The sequence below is a fragment of the Nannospalax galili genome, unplaced genomic scaffold (assembly GCF_000622305.1).
Source record: "Nannospalax galili isolate Female #2095 unplaced genomic scaffold, S.galili_v1.0 scaffold618, whole genome shotgun sequence".
Classification (NCBI taxonomy): domain Eukaryota; kingdom Metazoa; phylum Chordata; class Mammalia; order Rodentia; family Spalacidae; genus Nannospalax; species Nannospalax galili.
The window spans coordinates 297143-320260 of NW_008341873.1; the positions used below are offsets into that span (position 1 = coordinate 297143).

Sequence of the window (23118 nt, forward strand, 5' to 3'; positions counted from 1 at the left end):
TACACACACCTATACAAGATCTCTCAAATTGAAGAAAGGATGCCAAAGAATCACCATATATGTCCATCTCCCTAGTAAAGGGTGTTTATTTGGAGGGGGTTAAGTACCCTCTCGAACTTTCACTTACTGTTTAATCACATATATTAATAAATACCTTTTTTGGGAGACCAGGCTCATATAGCACAGGCTACCCTTGAACTTGCTATGTAATTGAGGATGATCTTGAAGTTCTGATCCTCCTGTTTCTGCCTCTCGAGTGCTGAGATTACAGGTATGTGCCACTGCCCCCAGTTTATGGATTATGAGGCTTTGATCTTGTCATGGATTCTCTGTAACTATACAATGTACCCTGATGGATTATAAGTCCACAGCTGGAGAGAGGTAAACACATAAGAGGTCTGGCAAAATGTACTTGTGCTCCATGGGAGCCAGATATGAGATTCTTACTTCCTGGGACTGGTCACATATGTCTGTGACATTGGCAGATGCTCATTTATTCATTCCGTTCATTTCCCCCAAACCACCTGAATTCTCGATGCCACTACATTTTTCCATTTCTTTGCTGGAACGTGGGAGGAATTCAATTTTTCTGAAATACAAGCATTTCTGTCATGATCTGGACTAGTTTTATAGTTTTTTGGCTATGAAGTGAATTTTAAAGTAACATAACATGAGCTCTGCCCTCAGCAAAGGCTTCATTGCATTTATGTGGCTGTCAATGTCCTTTTATTGATCCACCTTCTAATTGAGTCTACTGATGCCCTAAGAATCCTCCTGCTCTTCCTTAGCCTGCTTTTCCCTCCCCTCCCCTCTCTCCCCCTTCCCTCCTTGGGCACTATTCTCATATACTGCTACCATCTACACATCACTCATAAGGCACAGAATAAGGTATCAGGCCCCAGCAGCCCATAAGTGCCCAGTCTTGGAAAAGTACAAGCACATCAGTCTAGCCAGTTCTAGTCCCAAGGGTCTCTTCTCCTTGCTTGAATGTTCCAACAGGATCATGTTTGTTTCTCACTGTGATGTATCTGTCTTTTTATTTTTCTTTCTTTTCTCCCTTCTTGTTCTTCCTCTTTTGTGTTTCTGAGACAGGGTCACATGTAGTCCAGGCTGGCCTCAAACTTGATAATGTAGCCAAGAATGACCTTGAATTCCTGATTTCCCTGCCTTCACCTCCCAAGTACTGGTGTGTGCCACATCTAGCTTGAATTCAATATATCTCAAAGAAAACTGGACCTGAGTCACCCTCCATCAGCATGGAACAGCAGGCACTGTAACACCAGAACAATGAATCTGCTGTGCTCTCTTACTTTACACTGAGTGCAAGCACCGTGCTCTTCAGAGGCCAGGCAGAGAGCAACAGCACAATAAGGCAATTTTTTCTCCAAGAAAGTCTCTCAGACGCTTTATCTAGCTGCCCCTAAATCTGAACTTCATTCCTAGAAGGCGAGTCAATGATTTCCCTTGGTTTTCACATTCTTCTTAATATCAATTTTATTTTTTGAAAATTTCATATGTACACAATGCAATGTACCTCGATCATATCCATCCTTATCTCTACCTCCAACTCCCTCTAGGACCCCTGATCACATTTCCCTCCCAAGTTCATGTCTTCCTTCTATAATTAATTAATTAAACACACCCACTGAGTTCAGGTAGTGCTGCCCATATGCACACGGGCATGGGGTCATTCACTGCGGCACAGGGAACTCAAAGTGACTCTCCATCCCCCAGCTACCCATTGCCAATAGTGCCTCAGCTAAGGGTGGAGCCTCCAGAGTACCTGCCTGCTAGCATTTTAAACTGGCTGGCTCTTGTGTAGGTAACAGCAGCTACTGTGTGTTAATGTGTGTGACAGCCATGTTATGTCCAGAGGACAGCATTTTACAGCTCTACCTGTCTTATTGGAAGGGAAGGAGATGGTGGCCTGGTATAAGCTCCAGCCTTCATGAGCTCCACCCACAGCAGGTGCTGACTCAGCCTCTACAGGAAGGGAAGCTACTCTGTTTTGGATCAGGAGCATTCTGCCCACAGATTGTGAAGCTTCATTCAAAGTCTCCCATGACATTATAGCAGGGACAAGGCAGAATTCATGGTGTTTACCCCAAGGCTTGCCCTAAATTTAAGCCATGTTAGTATAACTTTTTTATCACTGTTACCCTCTCTTCCAGCTTCATATATAAATTACATCTGAGATGCAGTAAGCCCACATAAAAGCAAATCAAGATGGTGAGTGAGGCCCACAGTTGTTCAGCCAAATTGAAGGCTGGAAAGAAAATTCATAAATTCTGTGAATTGATGCCTTTATGGAAATATGAGTCTAGTTACATCTTTCTGTCATTAGTAATTTGTTATTGTTGTTTGAGAGAGGGTTCATGCAGCCCAGGCTGGTCTTGAACTTACTAGGTAGCTAAGGATGGCCTAGAACGCCTCCTGCCTCTGCCTCCCAAGACCTGGGATTATAGGCATACAACAACACACCTGGCTCCATCACTACTATCTTAATAACCTTGATGTCAATAGATGTTACGACACAATGTCTAAAAGCTTGGGTCACCTCAATCCAGGGGCTACAGTACCATTGTGTATCCTTGGGTAATCGACATTTTTTGGCAGAGCCTCAGGCTCCCCGACTGCAAAATGGGGATGAAATGTCATATAATGTTAATAAGGACAAATGAGTGGGTATCTATAAAGTCTTGGAATATGCTCTGGCAGGAGATTAGCATGGATGTTAACTGTCATCATAATCAAATCAGGATGCTACTAATCTTGTACTATAAAATAAGCAGACTTCATATTGAGGTCTGATGCAGGAGGCACAGAAAAGCTGGGGTTTAGGAAGGAAGCAATTAGGGAAAGGAGCCTGCCCCCCGGCTTCTTCAGGCCTCTTAAGAGAGCTTGCTGCCAGCCTACTATGGCCCACACGGTCCAGTTCCTCAGCCAGAACTGGCACTAGCTGGGCACAGCTCTGCAAATCATGACTATCAGTCTGACTGTGGAAAGAGCATCTCTGTAGGCTCCCCCTCTTCTCCAAAACCCAGTAAGTCTGGTCTTGACACGTTGGAGTAGCCAGAGACCAGGATGTGTTGGAAAACAGATTCTGGAGGCTCAGAGCCAGCCCCACCGATGTGCTGGGAACCTCAATTACCTTGGAAATGCACATTTCAACAGCTCTCCAAGGGAGGAAAAAAAAAAAATTCTGGCCTATGGAGCTTCAGGTCTCCTGCATGAGCATTAGAGCCTGTATTTAAAATCAAGCACAAGAATGGGCCTGTACATGCAGTGATGTGCGTTCCTAAGCTAGTGGCTGCGGGAGGGCATGAGGCAGCTTTCCAGAAACCCTCAGAGGAGGCTGGAGATACTCATTTGTATGAAGGAGACAGAAGAATCTGGGAAAGATGGCATCTGCATTATAATTAACATTTGTTTAACTCTCTCTCCCTGACTGTAAGGAAAGCTTCCCAGTTCCTATAGGATTTTAAATTGTACAAATCACCAGGAAAGACCTTGGAACTGATGGGGGCACTGCTGGGGGCGGGGGGAGCACCACCTCAATACCTGATCACCTGATCAAGCATGGCGCTGCTGGCAGAGGATGGAGGCTCCTGGAAAGCAGTCTCTGGGAAGACCACCCACAAAGAAACAGTCTAAGGCTCAGAGCTCTGGGGACAGACCACCTGCCTTGCCACCTGATCCTCACCTCCTAGCTCTGCAGCCTGGACCAGACACTTCACCTCTTTGTCCTTCAGTTTTCTCTTCTGTCAAAATGAGAAGTGTCATTGTGGTCCTGGGTGTTCTCAGAACAGTGGGAGTGCCGGTAGGGCAGAAGGGAGGGGCAGGAGATTCAGAGTTAGATCTTGAGGACAAAACTGAAGAAAGGCAGGAATATTTGGGGCATTCCAGCTAGGGGCATAGTGGCCTGGGGGTTTGGGTTCGGGGAGACAGAACTGAAACATGCAAAGGTATAGTAATGGGTGTGATATGTATTTTTGTCCTCGGCACCCTCCTTCCAAAGGACAGTTTCATCTTCACGCCAATGTGGTACAGAGCATCTTCCCAGCAATCACTGGGCAGCCCAGGAGAGGGCCCCACACCCACGGTGAGAAGATGATTTCTAGCCCATCTGGTGAAAATGTCCTGAGACTTGTGTCCTGGTACCTGCTTCATCTCCATGTTTCTCATCAGAGGGACTGAAGAGACAGAGAAGACAGAATCGGCACATGAAGAGGGGCAAGAGACAGAGGGACTGAAGAGACAGAGAAGACAGAATCGGCACATGAAGAGGGGCAAGAGACAATGGTGTCCCTGCAGCACACATGTCCCTAAGCTCGATGCAATACCAATCGACAGTAAACTCCCCTGTGATCTTAGCCAGTTATGAGCTGGGTCTCTATCACTTGTGACCAAAGCAATCCCAATCCAGGAAGGCAGGGATCAGACACAGGGAGCCTGGCACTGAGGGCTGAGGGTCAGAGATTCCATCAGTGAACAGTGTTATTGAAAAATCTCTGCCCCTGGAAGGCACAGGTACGCAAAGATGCTGTAGAGAGATCAATTTGCTGCAGTGGACAGAATACTGGATCGGTAGAGTGGGGCTCGGAGGCACAAGGCCAGCACAGTCATTTGAAATGTGCTGAACATCCAAGTCTCCATCTCCAAACCTTAGGGTTGGTGCCTAGCTCAGATAGACTTGCACTTTCCTGGCTACTGGTAACTCCTCTGACTTTATTACCCAAAAGACCCCCAAAACTGGCTTTTGTTGATATAGAAATCTGCCTGTTTTCTCCCCACTTCCCTGTGGATACAGTTCTTGTTCTGAAACATCTGCAGCAGCTGCTTCCTAATGATCACTCTACCTCCTGTCTGTAGGCCTAACAACCTGCTACCCACAATGCCACAGGACTCATTATATCATCCTTACGCTCAGAGAGTTTTGTCTCAGTTAAGCAGGTATGAGACCAAGGATGTTTCAGTCCCGTTCCCAGATGCATGGGCTTCTAATATAAAGTTTTGACTTTCAAGAGTTGTTTCTCTCCTTCTGCCAGGTGGATCTCAGGGATCGAACTTGGGTTGTCAGGCTTGGTGACAAGTACTTTTATCCAGTGAGCCATTTTACCCCTGAGAAATTAGTTCTAATGGAAAAATAATAATAAAAAAAAGCAGTTGTTGAACTTAGTTAATCTCTGCTTGGGCACAAGTTTGTTCAGTCTGTTTAGTACAAAGTCAACAGCTCTTGGGGTGTTGAGTGGCAAAATGTTCTGTACGCACGCACATGTTGCTGGCCTCTTGTAAGAAGTCATACCTGGTGGCAAGCACTTTGCACTCACAGATCTCAGCATTAACAGACTATGTCATTGACCTCAGGTGACTCAGAAGCCACAGATATACAGATGACCGAGTCTAGCACAAGAGAGTTTTGAGATTTGCACAAAGCTGTGAGTTCCTTGTATCTAGATTATGCCTCCTTCAGGGCCTTGGACATTTAGTTGTTGATTTTTTAAAAATCTCACTGAACGTTTAAAATTGAGATAATTTTCTGGACATTCATTCATTCAATTTTATGATCATAGATGGAAATTCAATTACTGGAAACAAAGAAAAAGAAGGAAATATGTGGATGCATGAAGTCTCAGGGGAGGGAAAGACTGGAGACTGTGCAAGTGAGCAGGCATCTGGGATGTCCTGTTCCACTTAAGAGTATCTGGCCACAATACCCAGAATGCCATTAGGGCTCTCACACAAAAGCTTCCTTTCTTCAGCCTTGGAACAGTTTATTAGATTAGACAACAACAGTCCAGGCCTCTTATCAAGTTGTACCAAACAACTCTACAGGCCAGGTTTTTAAACAAATCTTACCAAGAAAATATGATCACAAAACAAAATTTAGATGTCTGACTAGAGTTCTATATCATCATGCAAAATTGATCGAGTTTCTACATGAGCTCAGGTGGGAATCCCATGGTATGGGTTGCCAAAGCTAGGGCAGTGCAGGAATTCAAAATGTCAGACCCTCATCTCAGATCGTCTGAACTCTGACAAGACCCAAAACGATATGAAACTTGAGTTATCACTGTCTCTGACAAATGTCATAAAGCTATAAAAAATTAAACTGTCGAAAAAAGTATGCACATACTATATAAATAAAAATTCAAAGCTAAATCAAGAAAGTCGTGACTTTACCAATCCTTTTCTCACACTGGGCTGAGTACTCCTTCTTTATCAGCTAGGAAAATAGTTTCTTATACTAATAATGGCAGTTAAAGCCAAAGCTTCAAAGCTTTTTATTTAAATCAACAATCAGTTTTGTAAAGAAAAATCCCAAGAGGAAAAAAAGCAAATTCAAATTTTAGATTCTCATTTGGTATACAAAGCAAAAAAGTGCCTCTTCCAGCCCAGTGGGCACACAGTGGCCTGGATGTGGGTACACAGTGACATGACATTGAAGCAAGCACCTGTCCTCTAGCCAGGCAGATTTGTATATTGGTTATAATAGTTGCCCGGCAAATGGGTAACAGTGTTTTAAGGAAAGTGTGGCTCATACAAAGGCACTCTGTGGGCCCTGAGCATCTCTGCATAGCCTCTTTAGGTGTCGGGCCCTTAATGATGAGCACCTCTGGCCTCATCTGGGCTCCTACTTTTGAGCCTCTCCTCCAGATCCTCTCACTAAAGCTCCATAAAGCAGCCTCTAGAAGCAACTTCCAAACTCACACATACTTCACTTCATTGACCAAAATTCTACAGAAACAGACAGGTGTCACTTTAAATAAGAGTCTGAGAGTCATGGAACTCTGCCATAACTTAAACCTAAGGACCCACTGTGTGCCTGCTGAGCCTGCTGGATCTGAGAGAGGCACAGATGTCGTGGTAGTAGAACTTCTTGCCTGGTGGTGGTCACTGCCTCACTGAGGAGACAAAGCATTTGAAGAGAATGTATAGCAGTAAATGGCCAGTGGTATTGCTGAAGCCTTCAATCCTTTACTTTATGAGGTCAGTGAAGGTTTCTGACCCCTTCTGAGAAAGGATCAGTAGCAAAGGGACTTTAAAAAAAAAAAAAATCTCACCAAGTTTTGGCATATCCATTTCTATTAATTTGCTGCTAATGTTTAGGAACCTCAAAAATATAAATTTCTCTTTTCCAGATCCTTGAAAGAATCTCTTCTTGGGCAGATCCTGCATATGGGCTATGGTGCCATTTCACCATTTTATAATTTGACCTGTGTAATTTATTACCCTGAAGATCAGATTCCCACTCCGATGCCATTAAAAAGTGATTAGCAATTTTCTGTTAAATGAAGATGCTTCATTTTCCTAGTGCAGGTGATTTTCCTTTTCACAGATGAATAATGATTACAAGGGCCATCAGACTCTCCTGCAGACAGGAAAACCACCAAAACCCCCAGAGAGCCCAAGTCTGACAGATTTCATTTTATTCATTATCAAAACTTATCAAACTCTTATCAAAAGAGGCTCAGAAATCATGAATAGTAAAATGAAGAGGACCTTTACAGAGCTCCTTGCTTATCAAGGTTCTGGGAAATACCCATTAAAATTCTCCTACAGACTAAAGAGACTAATTGAATTGCAATTTTTTGTAGACTGGAGTTTTAAAGCAGAGCACCCAGCAAGCAGGCAGTGGTAACTTAATCCTACATCCAAACTAATTACATTAGAGTCACTCTTACAGGAGTCCGTCGTTGCCTTTGATGCTAGACTGCCTTTGCCTTTTATCCCCACTCATCCTCTGGGCAAGGTCTCTTCCACATGTTCCCACCCTGCAGGATCAGGAAGCTATTGCTTCTGCAGCTCAGCTTTATTTTGATGAAATATCAAGAGGCTGAAAAGCCTTTTTACTGAAGGAGACTGATTGCAGACTGAAGACGCTGGGGCAGAGCTAAGCTTTAGAGAACACACACCCAGAAGCAACAAGCATGCATTTTTCCTTCACACGTTGGAAAAACTGCTAAATGAATTCATTCCAAGCTCTCCTTCCACCTTGACCCCCAAAGGCATGCTGATCACGTTGCTTATTCTTCTGACAAAGTATTATTTACCCAAGGCCACTCAGGATTCAGCTTTAAGGAGGTGGTGTTTCACTTTTCCCTGTTAACAGATAAACTAAGAGACTTCCAATTAGGTCATTTGTTAACACCTTGCCCTGCTGCCAGCCAGGGTGGGAATCTTCCATCCAGATCAAATTTGGATGCTGACTTCTGGAGTACCCTGCAGTGCAGTGGGCACCTGAATCACCCCATGAGGCAGTCCTGCATTCCGATTCCTCCTATGGATAAATGGAATGTGCCACATTCAAGGCCGAAGGTCACTTACTTGCACTTAATCATTTACTGGCTTGAAATAAAAGCTAAGTACCAGTTCAACCTATGGGAACCCCCTCCAAACCACTTTGGTCCCTTTCACCATGCCCTTGAGTGGCTTCCATAATACTTCTCTCATACAGAGGTGGCACATGAGCTGAAAGAGACAGTGTAAGTGGAACATTATTCATCTGGCAGTGAGATTACATTCAGAAATAGAAGCACTTGGCTAATATCTACAGAGGATGAGAAAAACAGAAACTGCCCTGATTGAGGTGGACTCTGATATGAGATCTGAAGACCAGCTGACCGGAGTTCAGTGGGAGAGATCCAAGCCAGAATTTTTGAACACTGGTTAAAAACCTCCTCGAGTCAGCTGGGGTGTGGTGGCACATGCCTTTAATTCCAGTACTCAGGAGGCAGAGGCAGGTGGATCTCTGTGAGTTCAAGGCCAGCCTGGTCCACATAGTGAGTTCCAGGCCAGCTGGGGCTACAGTGAGACCCTGTCTCAATAAGACACACAAAAAAAAACACCAAAAACCCCCAAACAAAAAACCTCATTGAGTCAATGTCTTAAGGCAAATTATGAGTGATCTGGAACATAATTCCTAACCAAAATAGATGTCCTATTTCCCCTTCCATAGGGATGTCAGAAAAATCAAAATCAAATGAATTCAAATTACCCCCCCCCTTTTCCTAATTCATCTTGAATACTGCTGAGTTAACAAAATATATCATAGTTAAAAGACACTGAGAGATATGATTAGAAGCAAAACCAAGATGTGCCAACACATAGAGGAAAAACTACAGATTCAGATAGGCTTCTAGTGTGGGGTATGGAATAAGTGACTATCAAATTGTTTCTCCAAAGTAATCATAGTTAGCACTATGACTAGCTACTGTCTTAGAACTCTGCTCTGGGACATGCAATGCTGAGCACGGAGAAGGCTTTTCGTAAAACCAAATGATTCCTCATGAGTGGAGGCCAAGTATCAACTCTACTACTTTCAATATACAAGTCACAGGTTACTTTAAAGGTATATGTCTTCCAGGGGCTGGAGAAATGCCTCAGCAGTTAAGAGCATTGGCCTTTCTTAGAGAAGACCCAGGTTTGATTCCCAACATCCACATGGCAGCTAACAACTGTCTGTAACGCCAGTTCCAGGGGATCCAACACCCTCTTCTGACCTCCTTGGGCACTGCATGACACAGGTGCACTTACATACATGCAGGCAACATACACATACACATAAAATAAAAATAATATATATTTTTAAAAAGGTATGTCTCCAAAAGGTGCTCAGGCCACGTGACACCCACATATCTTGTTTAATAAGTTAAAAAAAATAAAAGCATTACACTAGATGTTATGGAAAGAAACAGAGAACTAGGATTTGAACTTGAATGAGACATTCAACATGATACGAAATAGTTAATCTTGTTGGTCAACTTGACACATCTGAGAAGAGGGACCTTCAGCTGAGGAATTCTCTCCATCATGTTGGACTGGGTTATGTCTGTGAGGCCTTTTCTTAACTGCTAATTGATGTGAAAGGGCCCAGCCCACTATGGGTGGCATCATCCCTAGGCAGGCAGGCCTGGGCTGTTTAAGAAAGCTAGCTGAGCAAGCCAGAGGAAGCAACAGCGAGCAGTTTCCTCTGTGTTTTTTGTTTCATGCTCCTGTCTTGAGTTCCTGCCTTGGGTTCCCTTGATGATATAACCTGCAGGCCAAATAAACCCTTTCCTCCCCAGGCTGCTTTTGGTCATGGCTTTTTATCACGGCAATATAAAGCAAACTAGGACACATTATAACTCAGATCTCACGAAGCTACACATTGTGCCAGGAGGTACATAGCTAGTAAGAGTCTATGTATATCATAAGAGAAAATATGATTGAGTCCTTGTGCTTTATAATTTCCTCAGGTTTAAGGAATGAGGGTTGTCTGAGACCAGAATGAAAGTCACCCAAAGTGACTGAGAATGTTTAGCTTGGACAGAAGACTTAGGGGGAACACAAGGGCTGGAAGCATCTGAAGGTTTATTAGGGCTGTTATGTCCCGAGATTATAGGTCAGATATTCTTGGTTCAAATCCCTGGAAAAATGAATTCCTCTTCTCCAGAATTCCTCTGATCCTGTTTCAAGGTGTCCATTTATACCAGCTAATGTGGCCTCAGAATAGACCTGCTCACAGCCTGGAGGGGAAATGTGCATCAGACAGTAGTTCCATCTAACTCCAGAACAAAGTATATGTTGAAGCTGCAGCAATTGTGACTCAAACAGGATGGGACCTTCTAGAATCTAGCACTTAGATTTGTTCAAATATGGGAATGTGTTGCCTTAAGGATACAATCCACTTTGATCTCTAGAAATGTCAGCCTTCTTAATGATTTAGGAGTCCATTTGGGACTACTGAGGAAAGAGATAATGAGGTCTGGATTAACACGGTGGTGGTAGAGACAGAAGGGAGGCAACAAATGAGAGTTTAGGAGGCGATTGAGAGATGGAATACAGCATGAGAAGAAAACTGGGGAACACTGAAAGAAAAGTCCAAGTAGACAGTGTAGGGCGGTCAAGAAGGACTCAGGAGATCAAAGAAGGGGCAGTGTCCTGAAGGTTGAAAGAGCAGTTCAGGAAGAAATAGTGTTGCCAAGTGCAGCAGGGAGTGCCAATCAGATCCACTGGACTTGGTCATGTGCAAGTCACTGACAGAGTAAAGCAGGCTGAGCAGCGTTTGAGAATGAGGAAGTAGAGTGTCTCAAATGGCTTTAGGGCAAGGAAAGATGGGGGCCCAGAAGAAACAAAAAGTAAGGACAGCTTTTAGGATGGGGAAGACGAGAGAATGTTTCTAACCTAACAGAGGAAACAAAGGAGATTTAAGTTACTCAGGGAGAGAAGAGACCGTGGGAGGGGAGCTCTTCAGGAGAGAAGCAGCCACCAGCACAGGTGGTCAGGCAGGCCTGGGTCAGGGACAGGGGACTTTATCCTCAGGAAGGAAGCAAGGATCATGGATATGGGCATGGAAAGAGTTGTGGTTGAGTGGGCAGTGGGAGGGTGGGGACAGAAAAGATCATGTCAGATGGCCCTGAATGCTGCTAAGAAACCATATCTTGATGTGATTATTAAAAAGGACAGCAGGAAAATAGGAATGAGTTGAGCAAGGACACACAGAAATGATGGGAGGTTGGAGGAGCCTGTGTCAGAAGCTGTTGTTAATGCTTCACACACTTAGCCTATGCACAGAGATCAACTCTCAAACCTTTACTCTTTATCACAGCTGTTCAGTGGATGTGTCCGTCCTCTTCCCAGCATACAAGCCGTGTGATCTGTGGTCCCTCTTCCTCCCCCTCCCCACCTCCCAGATCTTATCACCTCCAATTCCAATGGAAAATCAGAATTTTGACTGGTCAGTCCTTTGTATGCAACTAACTTTGTAAATAACTTTGTAAACTTATCCACAATAGATGCCAAGGAGAATTCTCATTCACATGAACTAAGAGGCTGATTATAGCTTTCATAAACTAGACAGAAAGTCGGCACATTCTCATGACCAGCAACAGTAGGCCCTGGGGCTATGACAAGGTTCTAGAACTCCAACTGATGTCAGAGATGCCACTGTGGTGTCAGACCTTGTAACACACTTTCCTCTCCAATCAAGACATTCAAATACATCAGTTAAAATGTACTGGGAGGACCTGGCAATATCTTTAACTCTAGCAATAGGGCCTGGGGCTCTATGTCCTATTGGCCTCTCTATAATGCACAGAGGCCTCTGGGTCACACATACTCCAGGGTTCTCCCAACCTCCCTGGTCTTATCCTTCAATTATGCTGAAAGTTCTAGACCGCTGTTCCTTCTCTCTCACACACACACATTTTCAACCCCAATATTATCCCAGTGTTTGGCTCGGCCCAGCTCTGTAGTTCAGCAGGTGCTGACTTCACTAACAGTTTTCTTAGGGTTCCAGTCCCTTGCTTCCCACTCAGGTCCCTCCAATAAAAACAAGTCATTGGCTGGGATCTAAGATCTGGGGTCTGTCAGGGAAGGAGGTGCTGGGACACAGCCTCTGGCATGTCCTGATCCTGAAGCCAGAGCCCAGAGTTTTTAGATGCCAATGGAATGCACTTAAAGGGTTCTTTTTAAAAAGAAGCTGTGCTAGGCTTTTGTTTTTACAGCCAGGAGGAATAAATGAGCAACTAGCACCCACCAAGAGGAGGGGCTGAGTCACTTGGAAAGATACTTCCCACATGGCTTTTTCTACCTTGCACAGCTTGAACTGATGGTACATCTGCCCCATTACAAGGGGAACCAGGCCACTGTCAATGCCAGGATGTCTTCACACCCAGGCTATCCAGGTAACAGAGACTTAAGGATCAGCTACAGGGAAAACCAGCAGGACCTTCATTCCATCACACTTTCCACCAGGTGGAAGACAGTTTCAAATGACTCCAAGTGCCAGGGAGCTGATATTCTGGGGACGGTCAGTGTGATATCCTGGACTGAAATATGGATTCAGGGGGCTCCAAATATGAGTCCAGGAGCACACCAAGCCTCCCCACAGGGGAAAGACAAGAGAATAATTATCTACAATGAAACCATAATCTTCAAGATCTTCCCACTCTATGGCAGCAATTCATGGCTACAAAGACACCTGCTCTCAGTGTGGGTAAGTCTGCACTTGCAATTCACTCCCTCCTAACCATGACTGCTCATGGACAAGACCACTGCACTGGACTTAATGACCCATTGTTAGTCAAGACCTACTGATCCATTTATCTAGACTCCAACTCTGTTTAAACTCATTCAGATAGGAAGCTTTTCAACAGTTGCATGATAGTTTCAGTCTCTTAGATTCCCCCAATACAATCACATTAGCCTCCCTCAGGAGTATATGTTGATATGATGGCAGGTTTCAGCATCCCAGTCCCCAAAATATCAATCATCAGAGATGAAGAGACTAGAAGAGATAGGACCCCATTGCAAGGTTCCAAAATGAGGTCTATTGTGCCTTCTTACTAAATTCCTTCTACAGCTCCCTAGGGACCTAAATTATCTGCCACTGGCTGCCTCCTGCTGTCTTTCTGCCCACACCTGGCTGACTCATGTCTATGCTTTGTGAATATTCCTCCCTCTAGACCCAGAATGTCATTTCCTTTCCTCTGGATACCTTCCACTAATTCTTCCAGATTCAGTAGATGCCTACCTCCCCAGGGAGTCCTCCTCTGCTGCTCCCTGCTCCAGCACAGACTAAACTGGACATGTGCCTTTGGGGAGCCATGGTATACTCTACCAAATCACTGATAAAACAGGTTTTCTTTCAGCCAGTCAAAAAATACCCATCAATCATATCCTTGCAGCAGATCTCTCCAACTGGATTGAAACCTTCTCCAGGGTAGAAACTAGGTCTACCTACTGAGGTCAAAGTACTTGGCAAAGGCATATACACACATACAAGGTACCACAATCCACGACTGTTTACCTGAACTGAGGTGTAAGCAGGAGGAACATCCATGTTGAAATCTGCCTCTGATGCTTGTGAACTCCTAGCAGGGGAGGCCCAGCAGGGAGGATTCTTCCTCAAGTTCATTGCTTTTTTCTGCCATGTTGCTCACTGAGACTCCCTGTGAACTTTCTGCCCTGACCAGGCCTGGCTCTCAGTGTCAGTCAATGCCAGCATCTTTTCTACCTTGAAGCTACTGGGCCTGCTGTTCCCAGTCAATGCCTCCCCTACCCCATCTTCTTCTTAGTCCATTCAAATCCTGGGTCACTAAGAACATTTAAGGGTTAACCACTCAACAAATAAAGTGCTATATCCTCCCTGAAGTCTTTCCCCAAAACAGAGACTCACGCTGTTTTCCCAATTATATTGCTATTTACCTGATCTATATCAGCATCTTATTTTAGGCTTCAAGTGTCATAATATAGCACAATAGAAAGAATACTGGGCTCAAAGTTAGAAGATCTGATTTCCACTCCTCGTGCCCCTCAAATGATTCTGGACGGGCTGTTTCTGAGTTTTAGTTTCTCTTGTATGGAAAGGGTCAACTATTACCTTGATTGGTTAATAGAACTTGTTTTGAGATTCCGGGGCAACAACATGCAAAAAACTCAACCATTGGAAAGCCTTTTGCACAAGTAACCAAATGATATTGTGATCTAACATTTTTGTGGCAAGTCCTTTGAAGTAAGAAACCAAGCTTCGACTGCCATTTATCATTCTGCCCCTTCCCTCAAGCCCACCCACCTAAAAGAGTTTGCACATAGACGGTGCTATGTTCAACACGCAAGACCTGAATTTGAGTGTGCTCTGTTAACATTATAGATCTGGAATATCTTTGTTACCAGTTTCTTTCCACTGAGCGGGCTTAAGCAATACAGACTTTCTTATTTTACCCAGATCAAAGATGCACTAAGCTTTCCCCAAACCACTGCCTACTGTGAATTTCAGGATACTAGAGTTGTGACGCTCAGCCTGGCTGGAGCATCTGTTTGACCTTATCTTGATGTTCAACACTGATCAGTATGTTCAACACTGATCTTTCTTTCTGCTTTGACCTCCCATTTCATCCCTTCCCAGGGTCTTTGTTTACAAGTCTGTACAGCTCCTAAGCACATGCTAAATTCTGCAAGACCTCTACAAATAAGATCTTATTCCCTGAATGCATCAGTGTGATTGGTTTCCTGTGCAACCAAGGAAATTTTGTATTTTTAGTTTTCTTCCCATACAACCAACACTATTAATAACACCCTACTTTCTCCAGAGACGATATGGATTAGACTAAATGGAAAGTTACCATGACTACTGCAGTGTTATTTTGGGTATGAGAAATTCATGCCAAGAGTAGCAGTATACATGGTCAAGAACTGGAGCTGCATTTCCGCCTTGTTATCAGCCAATCAATCCCAATTTAATTTTGAAACTCTAATTGCAACGGAAACTAATTATGAACAGCAAGACCTGAAACCCCTAATTAAAGTGGGAGTCCATAAAATGATTCTGTGTTATCACTGGGGCAACACTGTCAGGATAAAAAAGTAAGTACAAGCAGATTTCCTTCCCAGGTAACCATCTAAGGAAAACAAAACAGGGAAACTCATTTGGAGGGTGCATCTGGGAGCAGTAAGAGAGGGACTGTAGGCTCTACTTTCTGGTAACTGAACTGGTCAGGGCTTTCGGTGTGTTATAAAAGCTTCAGCATAATGGGGGTGGGGATGGGGGGCCTGGGCAGAAAGGGGGGCATTTCCACCAACAGGCATCAGGGAGGTCAAAAAAGGATAAACTAAAGGACCAATGGTCCAAGCTAACCCTCTCTTGAAGGTCATGGGGGCATCCAAACAGAATCTCATTATTCAGACCCAGACATTCATCAGTTGATTCCTCATATTCCAAATGCTGAACTGAACTTGTCCGGATTAGCAGAAATTGGCTTATGGATGGACTGATATTCAAGGGAGGACCTACTGCCAATCCCTGAAGTGCTTGAGTCCCTTTGGGACCTCCCAGTCTATCTTTGACAGCTCAAAAATACTGCTCATAGCATGACATCATCTACCCTATTCCAGAACAATCCAGATTTAGTTCAGAAACCACAAAGTCCTCATGTCACCCTAATGGACTCTAGCGTAACAGAGGCACTCTGAAGTCAGGGAGGAACAGTTCTAACCAATGCTTCGGCACTTACTCTTCTCCAAATTTTTTGACAAAGAGGCACAAAAATGAACGTGCTAAACAGCTGGGAAACAAGTCTCAACACCCTAACCAGGCAGCAACATCAGAGGAAAGTCTCAACACCCTAACCAGGCAGCAACATCAGAGGAAAGTCCCAACACCCTAACCAGGCAGCAACATCAGAGGAAAGTCTCAACACCCTAACCAGGCAGCAACATCAGAGGAAAGTCTCAACACCCTAACCAGGCAGCAACATCAGAGGAAAGTCTCAACACCCTAACCAGGCAGCAACATCAGAGGAAAGTCTCAACACCCTAACCAGGCAGCAACATCAGAGGAAGCCACCGTCTTCTCATTCACCGGGTGCTATTCTTTGGCTGGGTCCAATGGGTCATGTTCCCAAGGTTTCGTTTTTTGTTTTTGTTTTTGTTTTTGTTTAGCAGAAAAAGAGCAGAGTAATCTAGCCTTTCAGTCCCTTGGGAGAGGGAGCCATGATTTGGGGTGGGAAGAATTCCTTGAGAGCTTTTAGAGTCTAACTTCCCACTAATAAATGAGCTTCGTGGTCACCCTGGGGCTGATGGGATTCTTTTCAAGCCTGACAAATTTCAAGGTTGGTGAAAGCTTACCTTTATATTAGTTCCTAGTGTGTCAGGGGCAAGCACCATAGAACATAGATCTTGTATTGAATTAGTCAAATCAGGCTCTCTGAATATTTTCATCCAAATAGCATATTGACATGTGATGCAAAAGTCATTGGCACTGGTGTCTTGTCACAAAGGTTAAAATGTAAGTGGTAAAGAGAAAGATTTCTAACCTCTGAAATGGACAGCAATTTGAAAGGAGATATTTTGTGGTTTCTGTGCATTATATACATTACTGGCATATAACAGACCATGAGGTTAAACTGAACAAGGGGCTGAGTCACCTCATATTCATTCTGAACATGGAAAGAAAGACAGAGACAAAAAGAAAGAAGAATAAACAGTTCGGTCACATTTGGTTACTTTGGTATTAAGATTTCAGCCCAAGGATCCTGAACAACAGTTTTGTCCCGAACATAAACAAGGAGTCCCCAGTTCTCTGCCACTGGAATCTGCTTCCACAGTGAGTAGACAACTACCGCTCAGAAAGCTCCATCAGACAGAGAAAGTGGAATTTTTACAACCGGCAAGCTGCAAACTTTCACTAGTGTCCTTTAGGAAACTAGTGTCTTCAGGGCTCCCAAAAGAATCAGAGATGCACATAATCTCCAAACCACACCTACCTTGACTCCAAGGAAAGACTTGCGGTGGTAGAAGCAGCACAGGGCTGCTGAGAGGGCGTGGAAAGCATTGCATTCCTTAGGCATCTTTCAGACTTCAGTTCCAGGCACCACTCGCCTTCATTCAAGTTAAAAAGAAGGGGGCATTGGATGATGGAGCCCCAGTCCTGCTGTGGGGCTCCTGTCAGCAGCTAGGGGAGTGAGTCGGCTCCTTCTCCCAGGCCAGTCTGGGACTTTTCCCCTCCTCTGAAGCCAATACGATCCAGTCGCTCAATTCTGGCAGGCTGGGGTCCAGCCTGCCATGCACACAGTGCCAGAAATTCTCATGTGACCAGACTTGCTTTCTGATGAAATTCTAACCCCTTTTAGAAGAGGCCTTGGACTTTAGCTTTTAGCTGTCCCCTAATTCAGAGGCCAGGCAGAAATCGTTACTGCCCGCCCCCCCCCCCAAGGCAGCCCTTCCCTTCTCAGGGCTGAAGCGCACCACACAATCTATTCCCACTGGCTTTGTCTGTTTGCTTCTTATCCCAGCACTTCGGGGTTTAAAGAAGCAAGGCAAGTTGTACACATTACACCATCCTCCTGGGAGACAGAGGCTCCTTTGGGAAAAGGTGGCCCAGAAGTGACCAGGGTGTGGCTTTCTCTTGGAGCAATCTTAGAAGTTCTTGGAAATCAGGCAGGCAGGACCCTGGTCTCCATGCCCACCTCCAGAGCTGTTTATTTTTAATTAGGATGCTCCTGGCAGTTAGTTTGCAGCTGATAACACTGGCACAGCCATCACTATTAGCAGAGCAATATTGCCTTTTGGTGTTTAATTAGCCACGTCTGTTAGTAAACACCCTGAAGGGCCTATGCCCTCCCCACCTGGCTGTGCCGCCTGATGGGAGATTGGGGCCTGGATACTCCCTTCTGACCTGCTGTTTGTTCTCCTCCCCTTGTTCCCTTTAAGTCCTTCACTTTAATTACCCATCTTCACTTCAATTGCTCATGCTGTCTAACCTTCCTTCAACACATAAACCTTGCATCCAAGGCCAAGGGAGGCCTTCTCAGACAACCTTGAGGAAAAAGGCCTTTACCCTACTAAGAGCCTCAGAACACCTTGGGGTAAAAGTAGTTATTTCCCTCTTTCATTCCAGTTAGAGTGGACACTAAACCCTTCTGCTATGTTTCATTTTGTTTTGAAATCAAACCCAGGTTTTGGCCTGTAGCTCTTCCCCTTCTGCCATTCCAAATATTAACTTTCAGTGGCTCCAGCTCTATTAAAAAATGAAATGTGTCCTGAAGCCTCCTAAGACTTCACACAGGTAGAAACTTGTAATGAGGAAGAAACAGAACCTATTCATTCCAGAAAGGAACAGTACCAGATGAGGCATGAGAGAGGTATGAAAAATATCCAGTGGGATTAGCATCAAATACTCGGGAGGCCCTGGCCTCTGGCCTAGGTCAGCGCCACCAATGAAAATAGGGACTTGTTTGTCCTGTGCCTTGTGAACACTTCTATGCTTGAACAGGGAAAATGGAGAGCAGGCCTCACATCCACTAGAAGGGGATGAGGCTCAGCCCAAGACACATATCTAGCATGTGCTTTGGGATCCAAAGGACCTCTAGGCCCTGGAAGAGCAGGGGAAGCCACCTGCCCTTCTATCAGCTTCCTCCCTCCCTCAGATTCTGCTGGAAGTTGGGCTGCTGTCCTGGGAACTCTGAGGCCCTGCGAAGTCCGCATGAGAACATAAAGAAGGCCTCAAATGGTAAGAGGGCCTCAAAGGGGCTTCTGATCTGGGTGAACCCCGGAGTTTGTTCCTTGGAGCTTGACACTGTCCTCCAAAGTCCATATCCTGCAACCAGGAGGAGCATTTTCTGTTTGCTCTCATTTCTATTAGATGGGTTCAAAGGGTAAGTCTCCAGAGCCCGTTTGCAGGGATGACTCATCAGCCAGGCCAACAGCCACCACAGAAGGGACCCAGCTTCCCCTGCCATTATTCCCTTGGCAGGAAATGACAAGCTCCTTCAGGCCAAAAACCTCCCCAAGGGGCTGAAAAAATGCCTCCTGGGCCCAGGAAAAGGAAAGGAGCATCATTTACCCTTGTACAGAAATTCAGTAAGATCAGTCCGCCAAGAGCCTTTCCAATTCTGGTCCCCCAGCCCCTAGCAAAAGAAAATGCATTCAATTTTTAGAAATTATTTGTGTGAATTATGTGTATATGTATATGTGTACTAAGGCACATGCATGTAGCTCAGAGGAACACCTGTGGAGTCAGGTCTCTCTTTTCACCTTTACATGGGTTCTGAGGATTGAACTTAGGTCATCCAGCTTGCAGGGCAAGTGCTTTTACCTGATGAGTCGTCTTGCCAGCCGGAAATGAATTCTTGAAAGTAAATATGTAAATAACTCAGACATAAATTATATAGAATTATGTAGTAAAGTGCTCCAGAGTCCAGTGAAAACAAAACGAGAGCATTTAGATCACTGTAGAGTAGCTGTTCTGTCACCTGAGTTCTCCCTATTTAAGAAATGCCTTCAAAAGAGTTGAAGAATTTGTTCCATCAGGATTAAAGAATGGGCTAATATGCTAGGCATGATGGTGCACACCTTTAATCCCAGCACTCGGGGGGCAGAGGCAGGCGGATCTCTGTGAGTTCAAGGCCAGCCTGGTCTACATAGCGAGTTCCAGGACAGCTGGGCTACAGGGAGACCCTGCCTCAAAAAAAAAAAAAGACAAAAAAATTATGGTTAATAAGAAACTGTTTCCTGAGCAAATTTGCTTTTCTTCTCTACCAAAACGAATTTCTGAAGCAGCACTCAAAAAGTCTTAATCAATTTCTTTTAAAATGGCCAAGAAGAGAGACTAAAATATTGTGTTATAATGGCATGGAATCCTGACGTGCCCTTCACTGACTTGTTATGCTTTTAAACGTCTCCTATCTACACTGATCAATTCCCCCACCACAAGGATTATTCTACTCAGAGGACCAGAATGGTATGGCACTCTGCAGAAAACAAAGGATCAGGGACTCCAGCCTTAGTCTGCAGAATCCAGGTAACTGATCACATGGAACCCTAAACAAAGATTTTATAATGCTTTGTACTTAAATCTGTACCTCATGTAGCCTCTCTGATGTCTTGGTATATGAGACTTAGAACCAATGTGGATTTAGGGTTTTCTAAATACTATGGCTTTCTGTGGATGGGCAGGGTATCTCTAGTGGAATCCCAATGAAAGGAAGGAGTCAGCCTGCAGCACAGAATTCTGAAAAGGGACCTGGGGTGCTCTGAAGCACCCCCTTTAGGCCACCTGAGAGATTTGTTTCTTTGTATCTGCGGAGACATCTGATAGGTGATAAGGCCAGGCAGGGTACTCATTATGGACTCTATGAAAAAAATTTCCATTGCTCAGGTCAAAATCTGGCCCTCACCCCATCCAAAGAGAGTGTTAAGCTGGCAAAGAGGACCGCCCTCCCACACACATACTTAAAATCACTGCCCTTAACAGCAGGCTTCCCTTGGGCAGTCCTACTAACTAACCTGCCCTACACAGTAACCATGGAAACAGAAGCAGCCTGCCAGCTACATTCAACAGACACATGCTTCCTGTTGGCAGCAGCCCTTGGCTCCAAGGGATGAAAGAGTGAGTACAGAGTCCCTTTCCCAAAGTGTCACAGTTACCCTCGGGAGAAGCAGGCTCCCCAGTGTGACAGACCCTCTCTCTGACAGGGCATGGGGCAGGGACATGACAGCAGCTCTCTGTCTTTCACTGTTCAGGACATCAGGGGAAATGATACTGCCTGTAGCCTTCCCCAGGACCGCAAGCTTACATGGAAGTACTCAGGGTCACAATCAAGCAGCCCTGTGGACAGTGACACTGCACATGGTCATTAAACTGGAGAACACTGTCCAAGGCCTAGCTCACTCCTGCCCAGAGTGAACAGTCTCTGAATATCAGTTGGCGTGAATGTCAGTCACTGTGATCAGAATAGCTGAGCTTCTCATGATGACTCTTGAGATTCTTCTCACACACACACAACAGACACAGACACATACAAACAAAGACAGATATACACACATGGGCAGACAGACATACATAGCCCCAACACAGATTCTTCATACATACGCACACACACACACACTCACACACAGCATTACATGTATAAGAAGACACACAGACACATACATAGATAGACAGACATAAACACATGGGCAGACAGACACATATAGCCCTAAAACAGATTCTTCACACACACACCCACACACAAAAGACACACACACAGACACACAGCATTACATGTATAAGCAGACACACACACACACAGACACATAGTCCCAACACTGAGATTCTTCACACACACACACACACACGCACGCATGCACGCACGCACGCACGCACGCACACATGCACCCAATACTGGGATTTTTTTTTCCCCTTTCAGCCTCTCATATATACATCATCAATCCTTTCTGGCTTTTTGTTTCCACCAAGCTCTTGGCTTGGCTCTTAGTGAACAAAGTCATCTTTAATAAGCTAGGGAGTAAATCCAAAGAAACGAGCTTGGTGCCTCCGGTGTTCCTTGAAGAAGGGAAAGGTAACCTGGTCTTGCAGTGTGACGCCCTCCACAGCCCTGAAGACCTGTGTGGCAAATGTCTGGGAAACGTCGGCATGAAGAGGGGCAGGTTTACCAGCAACTCTGCTCCCCAACATACCTGCTCTGCACTTGTTGATTCTGAAGAAAAATGCTCTCCAAATTCCAAAGTGAACACACACAACCATTCTGCATTTCACTTTCAAAACAGTAGTCAGTAAATTATGTGAGACATCAAACACGTTCTTAAAAGCGGGCTATGTATTAGATGTTTTGCTATTCTGGGGACATTTAGGGTCCCTGCTAAGCAGGGATGTTTGATAGGTTAGGGGTATGAAGTATCTTTTCAAGTCAGAATATTTTCAATTTATGATTGGCTTACTGGGACATCATCTTGTCATAAGTTGAGGAGTGTGTATAGGGTACCAGGAGCTGGTGTGACCCATAGATACATCCTCACAGAAAGAGCCACAGCTGATCTCAGATGCACCATTGAGAAAGAACGAGATGGGAGAAGAGGCAAATACCTCTTCAGGTCTGACAGAAGGGCTAAGGCTGCTAAAGACCATCCAGCACATTCTCTTGTATGCAAATGAGTTCTTTCTTGCTTCAAATGGGACTGTTTTGGGTTCAGGGCAGTCAATGCTGCTGAGCTCTCTGCTGCCCGGCCCCTGCTGCATACAAGCCCCTGTCATGGCCTGGTGGCCACACATTTAGGGATGTCTGCTATAAGTCTAGGCTGACAGCTTCCCCAGATTCCCCAAAGGGATGAAAGAAGATGGCTGTTAAATGGACCGTCCGGAAACAGTATCGATTTGCCCAACTCAAAGAGACTAAGTATAGTCTTCACAAATAGATTTCTCTCTATTGGGTCCATGGTCCCTGGCCCTCCCCTTGCAACCTTACGTTTCTCTAACCAGCTATTAAAACTGTATAACTGAATAATGTGAAGCAATAGGTAGCCAGCCCTTGATTTCCCTTTTTATTTTATCCTGTATATCTATGCCATATACCTGTCCATCAGTACCCTTATTTCTTGGTATTATCCCAGAATTGCCTCATTCCACAGCTTCATTTTCTATGCTGTAGCACTGCAACAATATTAAAAGAATATGCACATGGGCTAGAGATGTAACTCAGTTGGTAAAATATTTTCTTAGCACGCATGAAGCCCTGGGTTCCATCTCCAGCACTGCATACATTGGGTATGATGGTGCACACCTGTACTCCCAACACTTTAAGAGGTGGAAGCAAGAAGACCAGAAGTTCAAAGTCATCCTTGACTATATAATGAGCTGGG

At 44.7% G+C, this 23118-nt stretch overlaps 1 protein-coding gene across 2 annotated transcripts in view; it reads right to left on the bottom strand.

Annotated features, from left to right (window-relative positions):
* The window catches only part of Bcar3 (BCAR3 adaptor protein, NSP family member), a 120426-nt gene that overhangs the window by 32640 nt on the left and 64668 nt on the right, over positions 1-23118 (bottom strand). The window contains exon 1 of one of the 2 annotated variants that reach the window (XM_008837476.3): positions 17247-17478. The exons of the other annotated variant lie outside the window; for it this stretch is intronic. Coding sequence (XP_008835698.1) covers positions 17247-17330 — 84 coding nt within the window. The 5' untranslated portion in view covers positions 17331-17478. Of the gene's footprint in view, positions 1-17246; positions 17479-23118 lie in introns of those variants that run through there. 2 annotated transcript variants of the gene reach the window in all.